The sequence below is a fragment of the Emydura macquarii genome, unplaced genomic scaffold (assembly GCF_026122565.2).
Source record: "Emydura macquarii macquarii isolate MOO-44397 ecotype Brisbane River unplaced genomic scaffold, CSIRO-AGI_Emac_v2 contig_2661, whole genome shotgun sequence".
NCBI lineage: Eukaryota > Metazoa > Chordata > Testudines > Chelidae > Emydura > Emydura macquarii.
In genome coordinates, this window is record NW_027132798.1 from 195,239 (window position 1) to 205,723 (window position 10,485).

General features: G+C 74.8%; 1 protein-coding gene across 4 annotated transcripts; it reads right to left on the bottom strand.

Annotated features, from left to right (window-relative positions):
* Positions 1 to 1,675: 1,675 nt before the first annotated feature.
* On the bottom strand, positions 1,676 to 7,525 carry HPX (hemopexin). Of its 4 annotated transcripts, none has more exons than XM_067564627.1 (10): positions 7,451 to 7,525; positions 7,004 to 7,074; positions 6,332 to 6,412; positions 5,899 to 6,041; positions 5,479 to 5,632; positions 4,996 to 5,208; positions 4,486 to 4,602; positions 3,697 to 3,827; positions 3,144 to 3,288; positions 1,676 to 2,742 (listed from the first exon to the last, which is right to left on the bottom strand). In XM_067564627.1, exons 1-10 carry the CDS (start codon positions 7,513 to 7,515, stop codon positions 2,516 to 2,518), a joined length of 1,347 nt encoding a protein of 448 aa, XP_067420728.1. In that variant the 5' UTR covers positions 7,516 to 7,525; the 3' UTR covers positions 1,676 to 2,515. The 4 variants fall into 4 exon arrangements, with proteins under 4 accessions (XP_067420728.1, XP_067420730.1, XP_067420727.1 ...); XM_067564629.1 differs by having other exon boundaries at positions 7,004 to 7,071; positions 7,451 to 7,518; XM_067564626.1 differs by lacking the exons at positions 7,004 to 7,074; positions 7,451 to 7,525 and having other exon boundaries at positions 6,332 to 6,933.
* Positions 7,526 to 10,485: the final 2,960 nt, after the last annotated feature.

A 10,485-nucleotide genomic window follows, 5' to 3' on the forward strand; every position in this document is an offset into this window, starting at 1 on the left:
GAGGTTCAGCACCGGCTATGAGCCAGGGACACAGCCCCTCCCTGGGCGTCCCGAAACCTCATTAATTGCCCTGCTCTGTTCATGCCCTCCCCAGCCTCTGGCGTTGCCCTGACAGAAGACAGGACCCTGGGCTAGCTGGACCATTGCGCAGACCCAGTGTGGCAGAGTGGGGATGTTCTAAATGTTACGTCTGAATACTTCGTGCCTCAGTTTCCCCTATGAGTAACAGAAGTATCTAGTGGTGGGACAAGGGCGTGTGATGTCGCGGAGACCCCTAGCGGGCAGGGGGACGGCCGCCTGGGCCCCGCCAACAGCCGACTCTGTGCCTGGCGCCTGCGGGCTGGGCCCATCCCTGGCACGGAGCCGGCCAGAGGGGGGGGGGAGGCCGTGTTACCCACACGCAAGGGCACCCCGCTTTACCCCAGGCCATAGGGCTCAAGGCATGACCTGGGCAAGACAGCCCCACCCTTTCCCAGCCCGCAGGGCTCCGGGTGCAATCCTCGGCGGGTTTGCAGCATCTTTTACCACTCAAGGAACCTTACCCAGGAATCCCCTTGTTCTCTGTTTATTGCCGTGCCCGGCACAGGCCCATGCTGCGCAGCCGATGCTCCGCTCCCAGCAAGGCAGACGCGTCTCCTGGTGGCCAGCCAGGGTTAGATCATCTGGGGACTCCAGCTTCTGCACAGGGTGGCTGGCCCGGCCTGCGCTCCTGGGCTGTGGCCTGGAGTTCGGTGCCCTGCCCCTTGGACTGTTTATCGAGTTAAAACTCGGGTCCTGCGTAGCTGGACCGTGACCAGTCATTTAAACCACCGTCCTGCAATCCCCATCCTGGCCCGGTAACCGCTCCCAGCCCAGCCCAGCGCCTTCATGGGTTTCAGCGGTGCCCGCTTAGCCATGGACAGACAAACACTCACGCAGCAGACAGAACTCCCCCAGCCAAACCGCAGAGCCGTGGGGCCATGACGACAAAACCCTCCACGTAGATGGTACCACCCCGGCGGTGGCTCAGCGATTCCTGGCCAGACCCAGCGCTGGCAATCCAAGCAGCGTCCGCTCTGCGTCTGCCTGGCGGAGGCGGGGGCTGGCAGGACAGCAGCCCCTGGGCAGGCCTGCCGTGACACTGTCTGGAAGGGATGTCAGGCATGTGCCCATGTGACACCTGCCACCTAGCGTACGCTGCTGCTGCTTCGCCCAGAACAAGGCCTCGGACCTTGCAGCCAGGTGCCCGGCTTGCCCGGGAGCGACACGGGGGCAGGGGGGTGGGGGGCAGGGGGCGGCTGGAAGCCCGTCAGGCTCCGGGGTCGGGACGGGGGAGCCCAGGGCTCTAGGAAGCTGCTCTGGGCCGGCTGCACCGCGCGGGGAAGTCACTGCTGACTGCGGGGGGGGGCAGGACCCCTTTGGGGGCAGGAGGCTGCCCAGGCGTCCCATCCCGGGACGCGGGGCGGGGGGCTCCCGACGGAGCAGGGGGGTCGGATGCCGAGGTGACCCGGGCCCCGAGGGCAGTCGCTGCAGAGCGCCCGTCTGCCCGCAGCCCCCACCAAGCGGGGCCGGGGCCGGGGCCGGGGCCGGGTCAGCGGCCCAGCCAGCCACGGAGGGCGGGAGGGAGGGCGGGAGCTGTCCCGCAGGGCTCCTGCCCCGCCCCAGGGCGCGGCCAGCACCGCACCGCACGGCACAGCTGGGCTGGGGGCGGGGCCAGTCCCGGGGGGCGGGGCCCGGCGGGTCGCTGCGGTCACTCCCGGACACGGCGCAGGCGCAGTGCTGCCCCGGGTGCGCCGCTAGCCCCGCTCCGATAACCCGCTCCGCGCGGGCTGCGCATCGCGCCTGGCGGCAGGTGCCGCTCGCGGGACTGCCCGGACCCATCCATGCGGGTCCGCGGGGGGAGCGCGGGCGGAGCGGGGGGCTGGGCCCTGCCGGCAGAGCCAGGGGCGGCGGCGCGGGTGTGGGGAGACCCGGGGGGGGCCGATGCCGAGCGCTAGATCCTGCCCGGCACTGCGGGAAACTGAGGCACGCACAGCCGTCGCACCAACAGTACCGGAACACCCCCCCCCAGTCACAGCACACACACACGGGGGGCGGGGCTCTCTCGCTGTCACCAGCCTTTATTGGCTCCAGACCCCGCGGGGCGGGGCGGGGCGGGAGGGACCATCTCATGATGGGCGGAGGGGGGTTGGGGAAGATGTCAGCTGGACGGTACCATTTGTTTTTCCGGGGGAACTCGGGGAGCGTGAGGGCTGGAAGGTCCCATTGGTTCTCGGGGGGGTGTTCCGGGAGCATGGTGGCAGCAGCAGATTCCATTAATTCACGGGGGGGTCGGGGAGAGCGGCGGCTGGAAAGTCCCATTAATTCCCAGGGGGTGTTGGGGAGCTTGACGGTGCCATTTGTTCCCGGAGGGGGGTCGCGGAGCACGGCGGGGTGGTGGCGACTGGAAGGTCCGATTCTCTCCCGGGGGTGAGGGCTGGGCGCGCGGCGGCTGGGCGGTCCCATCTCGGCGGGGGCGGGGGCGGAGCCCGGCCCGTCAGTGGGGGCAGCCGAGGAGTCCGGCGGTGACGTTGTGCGCGGGGGCGGGGCGGCTGCTCGCGCTCAGCTCGGCCGCGCTGACGTAGTGGTGGAAGGTGTCTCCGCGCAGCAGCCGCACCCCGTCGGCGCCGCAGGTGGCGCTGTCCACCCGCGCGTGGGGGATGGGCCGGGCCGGCTCGGGCCGCCGCGGGCTCTGCCGCAGGTCCACGCGCTGCATCTGGCTGCCTGCGGGGGGGGGGGGCCGGGGAGCTACGTCACGGCGGAGCCACGCCCACCGCCACGCCCCCACCCCACCGCGGGACCCCCGGCCCGCCCGCCCCGGGACCCCGGCGTCCTGCCCCCGCTCCAGACACAGCCCCACAGCCCCCAACCCCGCCCCGCGCCGGGGGGACCCCGGCGTCCTGCCCCCCCCCCACCCCCACCCCACCGCTGGACCCCCGGCCCGCCCGCCCCGGGACCCAGGCGTCCTGCCCCCGCTCCAGACACAGCCCCACAGCCCCCAACCCCGCCCCGCGCCGGGGGGACCCAGGCGTCCTGCCCCCCCCACCGCTGGACCCCCGGCCCGCCCGCCCCGGGACCCAGGCGTCCTGCCCCCAGACACAGCCCCCGGCCCGCCCCGCCCGCACCTCGGATGACGTAGAGCTCGGCGGAGCCGGGGCAGGTGAAGGCGGCGTCCGCGCCCTCGACGCCCAGCTCGTCCCGCAGCGGCCGGGGGTAGCCCTGCACCAGCGCGTAGCCCTGCCCCGCCCGGTAGATGTAGACCTGGGAGCCCTGCGGGCAGCGCACACACCTGGTCCTCAGCCCCCGCGAGCCCCCCGCCCCTCCCGGGGCAGGCACCCAGCCCCACCCTGGGGAGCCCCCCCAGGGAGCACCCCGCCCCACCCGGGGAGCACCCACCCCCCCCGGGGACAGGCACCCCACCCCCAACCTGGGGAGCCCCCCCAGGGAGCACCCCGCCCCACCCGGGAGCACCCCCCCCCAGGGACAGGCACCCCGCCCTCACCCTGGGGAGCACACAGCCCCCCCCCCGGGACAAGCACCCCCAGGGAGCACCCCGCCCCCCGGGACAAGGCTCAGCCCCCCGGGGAGCCCCGAGCCAGCCGAGCAGCCCCGGAGCCGGGCCCGTGGGCGCTGAGCACAGCTGGGCTGGCCCGGGCCCCGCCCCGCCCGGCCCGTCACCTGGATCAGGTAGATCTTCTTGTCCCAGCTGAAGGCGCTGTCCACCTCCCCCTGCAGCTCCGGCCAGCTGTGGTTGAGCGGCCACGAGTGCCAGCCGTCCAGCCCGGCGTCCACGCGGAAGTACTGCCCCCCTGGGGAGCGGAGCGGAGCGGGCCGGGTGAGGGGCTGTCCCGGCGCGGGCGGGGGCCAGGGGAAAGGGGCCGGCGGGGGGCGGGCAGGCTGGGCCGTGGCTCCGCGCCGGCCAGGGGCAATGCACCGGCAGGGCGCGGGAGGCTGGGAGGTCGGGCCGGGGATCGGCGATGGCCCGGGGCCGGCCAGGCTGCTAGCTCTGCCTGCAGCCGGTGACCGGCCCTGTCTGCACGGGAGCCGCTCGCTGCAAATGCTGCCGGGGGGGGGGGCAGCGCACCGTGCGGGACAGGCCCCCCCAGCGCGCCTGGCTGCGCCGGACTCGCGGCCGGGAGCGCCGGGGAGAGATGGGTCGCCGGCCCCTGTGAGCTGTGGGGTCCTGGGGCCCGGCCACCAAAGGGGCCACCCCGAGGGCCTGGCCCAGGCCGGGCACGGCCGGAGCCTGTGCACCCGGGACAGCCTCCGGGGAGCGTCCAGCCGCGGGGACGCCCGACAAGTTCCCCCCCTGCAGACCCGGGGCACCCGGCCCTGGGAGGCCCTGGAGGGCGACCCCAGAGGACGGGCCACGGGGACCCCGGGGGGGGGCCAAGGGCAGCAGGTGGGGGGGCCAAGGGCAGCAGGTCGGGGAGCCCTCTGCCCCCCGGCGCGGTCGCTCCCACTCACCCCGGAAGGCGTAGGTGCGGCCGGCGTCGTCTGTGCTGAAGGCCTGGAAGGGGAGGCCGCTGCAGGGGTCCCTGAGGGCCACGAGGGAGGCGTTTCTGCGGGTCTCGTGCCCGTGCCCTGCCGCCCCCGAGCGAGCGGGGAGAGAGCCGGAGTCAGGAGGCGGCAGGCAGCCGGGCAGGTGGGTCGGGGACTGCTGGGGTCACAAGTTGGCTGGGGGGGACCAGGGGCCGTTGGGGTCCCAGGGTGGTCAGTGGCTCTGGGGGCCGGGGCGTTTCGGGGTCACAGGATGGCTGGGGGGTCATGGGGGCCCGGGCACTTGGGGGTCACAGGGTGGCTGGGGGGTCATGGGGGCCCGGGCACTTGGGGGTCATGGGGGCCGGGGCACTTGGGGGTCACAGGGTGGCTGGGGGCGGTGGCCGGGGCAGTGTGTGGGCCGGGGGTTCTGGAGGAGGTCAGGTCACAGGTTGGCCGGGGGTTGTGGGGCGGCCGGGGGCTGTGGCGGGGGCTCACCTCTCCCGGGGCAGCGCATGAAGTAGTCGCGGGCGTCGCGGGGGTAGCCGGGCGGCACCTGGCCCGTGGCGGGCTGGAAGCGCAGGAAGCGGGCGCCGCGGAAGCAGTAGTAACGCCCCAGCCAGTGCACGGCCGCCGAGCAGTTGGCGACCTCGGGCCAGGAGCGCCGCTTCACCACCCCCAGCTCCAGGTTGTAGGAGAACACGTCCTGCCCTGCGCGGAGAGACCGCAGACGCTCAGCGCCCGCGGCCCCCGCACACGGCCCGGCTCAGCGCCCGCAGCCCGCACACGGCCCGGCTCAGCGACCAGCACCGCACGGCCCGGCTCAGCGCCCGCGGCCCCCGCACGGCCCGGCTCAGCGCCCGCGGCCCCCGCACGGCCCGGCTCAGCGACCACGCAGTCACATGTCCAGCCCGGCCCCCTGGGCACCCGCACGGACCGCCCAGCTCCCCGCTGCCCCTCTGCCCCAGCCCGGCCCCTTACCCTTGAAGAAGAGCAGGCTCTCGCCCTGGCAATCCTCGGGGTGACACTCCAGGGCGCCGTCCAGCTCCTCAGGGACCCCCTTGAACTCCTCCCCGATGAGCCGGGGGTAGCCGGGCCGCAGGCGGCCCCCCGCGTATGCCCAGACCCTGGCACCCTGTGGGCACACGCAGCTCAGCCCGGGCCCCGGGGCCGGCGCCCGTAGGCGGTGCCTGGAGACAGGCCTGGCCTGGCCCCCAGAGCTGGGGGGACCCCGGGCACCGGCCCGCCCTGACCGAGACTCTGCCCCAGCCCCGCTCGGACCACAGCACCCCACGGAGCCCCCCACTGCCCTCTGCAGCCCGTGCCCCACCGAGCTCCCCGGCCAGCCCCCTACCGCGGCCCCCCGCCCCGCCCTGCCCTGCCCTGCCCGCGGGCTGGGACCTGGAAGAGGTAGACGCTGTGGTGGGCGTCGGGCTGCTTCTCGCGGTGCATGCGGAGCGCGGCGTCCACGGGGCCCTGGATCTCGGGCCAGGTGGCGTTGATGGGCTGGGCCGGGCCGTGGAAGCCCTTCCAGACGTGGTCACCTGCCGGCGAGGCCGAGGGAGCGTGAGCGGGGGCGGTGGGGGGGGGGGGCAGCGTGGGGGGAGGCGGGGAACGTGCAGGGTCGGGGGAGGGAAGATGCGGGGCTGAGCCTGCAGCCCCCCCCCCCTCAGCACAGAGCCCCGGCTGCAGGAGCTGCCCTGCGCTCACCCCATCCCCGCCGAGCTGGGTTCCTCGGGCTGGGCCTGGGAGGGGACCCCCGCCCCACCCCCCCGCAGCCCTGAGCCGGGGACCCCCGCCCCACCCCCCAGCCCTGAGCCGGGGACCCCCCTACCTCTGAAGAAGAGCATCAGGCCCTGCTCGTCCAGCGTGACGGCATCAAAGCCCCCCTCGTCCGCGCACCGGCGCAGCACCTCTGGGGAGGAGAGAGAGTCCGGCCCAACATGGGGGGCGGGGAGGAAGCCCCCCCCCCATCCTGGCCCCCGGGAACTATCCCCGGCCACGGCCACCGACCACCGACAGCCAGGAACGGACCCGAATCCCCCCGTTACAGGGTGGGAGTTTTTATCAGGCTGCGTGTGCCTCAGTTTCCCCATGTGCGGCACGGTCGCCGGGGTCGGGGGCTCTGGGCTCGGGACCGACCCAGCTGGGCTTTGCCGTGGCGTCCCGGCCCCGGCGCTAGCCCGGCCTTTCCCCGCTGCGGGGGCAGCGATAATCCCGCTGGCGGCGCCAGTCCAGGGGGGGCGCGGCTCCCTCGGGGCCCCCCCAGGCGCACTCGCTGCCGGGAGCGCCCAGCGCGACGGGGGGGCTCTGGGGGTCGGTCCCGGGCGGGGTGGAGCTGAGGGGCTGCCCCCAGCGAGAGAGTGACCCCAGGGGGCTGGCGCACTGGGGGGGCTTCCCGGGGCTGGTCCGGAGCCGGGCGAGGGCACCGGGCCTGCGGGTCCCTGACCCCCCCCCCCCCCGCATCCCGACCCCGGCCGCACGCTGCCCCCCAGCGGCGTCTCACCCGTGTCGTTCAGCTGGGGCTCAGCCCCGTGGTGCACCCGCGCTCCGGCCTGCCCCGGCTCGCCATGGCTGCTGCGGAGAGAAGCGGTTTGGTTCCCGGCCGCGGGGTGCTGGGGTGGGGCGAAGCACGGTCCCCCCCCCCCCCCCACTGCCGGCGGGAGCCACACGGGGCGGCTGGGCGGCTGCTCACACCAACGCCCGTGCCCTCTGCTGTGCGCCGGCACCCGTGCCCCTTGCACCGGCACCCGTGCCCCTCGCACCAACGCCCTCCTGCTGTGCACCAGCAGCCCCGTTGCTCGCACAAGTGCTTGTGCCAGCCCCACCCGCACGCGTGCCCGTCTCACACCGCCCCACTCGCGCAGCCCCCCTGCAGTGCCCCTGAGTGCACAGCGCCTGGCACGCCCCCACGAGCTGCGCCCGTGCGCAGTGTCCCGGCGGCCGCACTCACAGGGGGCGGGTGAGCCCCAGGGCCAGTGCCCAGGACAGGGCCAGGGCGGCGACGGTACCGCGCATGCTGCCGGTTCTGGGCTCTGGGCGGTGTCTGCCAAGCCTGCCCGTATATAGGGCGGGGGCAGGGCCATTGCACAACCCACCGCACAGCCCCCCGCCCCCCGCCCGGGAACAGCTCCCATTAACCCCTGCACACCGGGACCCCCCTGCCCTGCCCTGCCGAGAGACACCCCACAATCCAGCCGCCACAGCCAGGCACCGAGGCCTCCTGCCCCCCCCCCCCTCCCCCCGGCAGGCTAGGGAGACTCTGCCCCCCGGAGCCGCGCAGGCCGGGGTCGAGCTCGGCCTGTCCCAGGACTTGGCCCCTGGGCCTCGCTGGGACGGGGGGCAGGGCTGATTACAGGGCCGGGGGGGCTCCCCGCACCCCAGTCACTCCCCCCCCCCTCCAGGGCTGCCCCGGGGTCCCTGCTGGGCAGATGCCCCGCGGCACCGGCCAGGGCTGGGGGTTGCGCACATCGTGCAGGGGGCAGGGCCCCGGTCCGAGGAGCTGCGGCCCGAGCCGGATCGGGGGCGGCACTGGGGAGAGGGGCAGAGCGGGGGGCAGGGGCACCAGAGCGGGGGCAGGGGCACCAGAGCGGGGGCAGGGGCGGGGGCACTTTCCCGGCTGCGCCGTGTCTCTTTCCCAGCAGCTCCCCCGGGGGCGCCCCGTGGCGGGGGAGTGACCCTGGCCCAGCTCCTGTTTGCTCAGCTCAGGGCCACGGCCGGGCGGGGATGGACCGGGGCTAAAGTGCAGCCCGGCCCCAGGGTCAGCGCCCGCCGCGGCAGAGTCAGCGGGGCCTTCGCTCCGCCCCTGCTGAGACCGGACCCGGCGTCTGCCCTGGCCCTGCGGCCCGGCCGGTGCGGAGTGACTCGTCACAGCACCCACACAGGCACGTGCCGCCCCCCCCCCCCCCCGTGTCTCTTCACCTGCCCTGAGAGCAAACTCAGTCCCCCCCCCCCCGGGTAACAATGCAACATACGGGGAAACTGAGGCACACCCAGGGGCCACAGGACTGCCCGCTTCCTCACGGCAGCCAGGCGCCGCGGGGTGGCCGGAGCTCTGCGAGACACACCCGGCCTGGCTGTGCGCCGTGGCGGGGCCCGCGGGCCGAGGCAGGCGGCGGCAGGGCGGCTTCGTGCTTCGCCCACCGGCTGTCCGCGGGCAGTCCCGGCGCCGGGCCGGCGCAGAGCGCAGCGGCGCTGCGTTTGTGCTGGCGGCCGGGGTCACCGGCACAGCCCTCTCCCGTGTCCCGGCTACGAGCCGCAGGGCTCCCCGGCACGAGCCCGGGCCCGGTACCGCCGGGGCAGCAGGCTCTGACCCACGCAGCCGCAGCCGTAGCTGCCCGCGGTGCCGGTGTCTAGACGCGGGGCGCACACGGGCCCGGAGGTGCCACGTGCCAGGCTCTGCCTTCGGCGGGGGGCTGCCGGGGGCCGCTTTCACCCCTCGCGGGCCGGAGTCAGGCGCTCGGGGAGGCGGACCTGGGCGGACCTGGGGCGAGCCGGGCGAGCCGCTGGCGAGTGGGGCCAGGCGCCGAGCCAAGCTGCCGGGCCGGGCCGGGTCCCCAGCTCCAGACAGCGCCCGAGGGCTGCGAGCTCCCGCGGCGCGTCCAGGGGCTGGGTGCCTGCGTGCGCCGCCGGGCCGCGGGGGCCGGGGCCGGGGCCATGGCACGGGCCGGGCTCGGCTCCGCTGGCGACGGACGGACGCGGGCAGCGGCTCCGGCGGCACTTCGCGGCCCCGCACCTTCGCAAACGCGCTGAGCGGCGGCAGCGCCAACGTCCCCCGGCATCGCTCACCGACAGCCCCGCTCTTCTCGGGGGGGGCGAGGGGGGGTTCCGGAGCCACCGGAGCATCCCCCCCCGCTCTGGAGCACCCCCCCCCGGGCAGCCACGCAGCCCTCCTGCCCCCGGGCTGCGTTCGGGCTCCCGCCGTCTGCTGCCGCCCGTTCCGGCTCACCCCTCACCGCGGCGACCGGCCCGTCCCCCCCCAGGGCGGGTGGGGTAACAGGCCTGGCCCGGGACCGAATGTCCCCCCGCCCCCCGCCCCGGCTGCTCCATGGGTTGACTTTGGGCGCTCACATTCCTGGGCCCTGCCACGGCCGGGTGCAGGCTGGGGTCGGGAGCCGGGTGCGTGGTTATCAGCACGGCACGAGGCAGGACGCGCCCCCGGCCTGGCTGTCTGTCCGTCTGTCAGTCTGTCAGTCCTGGCCGTGTCTCGGGAAGGCCTGGTCTCAGTACAGAACCTGCCACTTCTCCTCCCTGCTCACGTCGGTGCCGGAGGGAGAAATTCTTAATGTCGTCTCTGGAGCGTCCGGATGTGCCTCAGTTTCCCCGGTGTGTTACGCATGTAGCTCGGTGTCGGGGTATTTGATCTCTGTAGCGACCACTCGTGGGCCGGTGCGGCTGCCTGTAGCGCCCTGCTGTGCCGGGGTCCCCAGGAACTGGGATCTAGCCAGGCAGGATCTAGCCTGCGGAGTCGGGCCCTCCCGCCCCCCCGGTCTGCACACACCCGTGCCGCCGCCTCCTGCCTGGCCCCCAGTGTTCAGCGCCCTGCTCTGCCCGAGCTCCCCCTGCGGGTCCCCCTGGCCAGGACCCTGGGGACCCTACACGCCCCCAAAGGGGCCGGGCGCCCGCCTGCCGCCAGGAGCGATTGGCAGCCAGCGCAGGAGCCGGGGGAGGAGGGGGGTGTTACTGGTTCTCGGGGTCACCCGCAGACAGACGCTGGCAGCAGATGAAGCGAAGGTTGCAGCAGCCACACCCGGGGAGCCCCCGAGCCCCATTCTCAGGCCCTGCCCCCCCGACCCCTCACAGGGGACTGGCCCCAGCCAGCCACCCCCAGACACACCTCCTGTGCCCCTCCCCCATCCTTTGTCTCTTTCCTGGGCGAGATGACCACTCCTGCTTGGTCTCTGCCTGCCGCAGCCTGTCACCCCGTCCCAGGGCGGGGGGTCCTGGCCAGGTCTGCGGACGTGTGGCTGGGGGGGGAGGGGAATCACT

Excerpts from the sequence above, each read along its gene's own strand:
- HPX (XM_067564626.1), bottom strand. The coding sequence starts at position 6,593 with ATGGGGAAACTGAGGCACACGCAGCCTGATAAAAACTCCCACCCTGTA. Across the intron at positions 5,209-5,478 it reads GAGCCTGCTCTTCTTCAAGG|GGCAGGACGTGTTCTCCTAC; the intron begins GTAAGGGGCCGG and ends CTCTCCGCGCAG. Across the intron at positions 2,743-3,143 it reads CGAGCTCTACGTCATCCGAG|GCAGCCAGATGCAGCGCGTG; the intron begins GTGCGGGCGGGG and ends CCCCCCCCGCAG.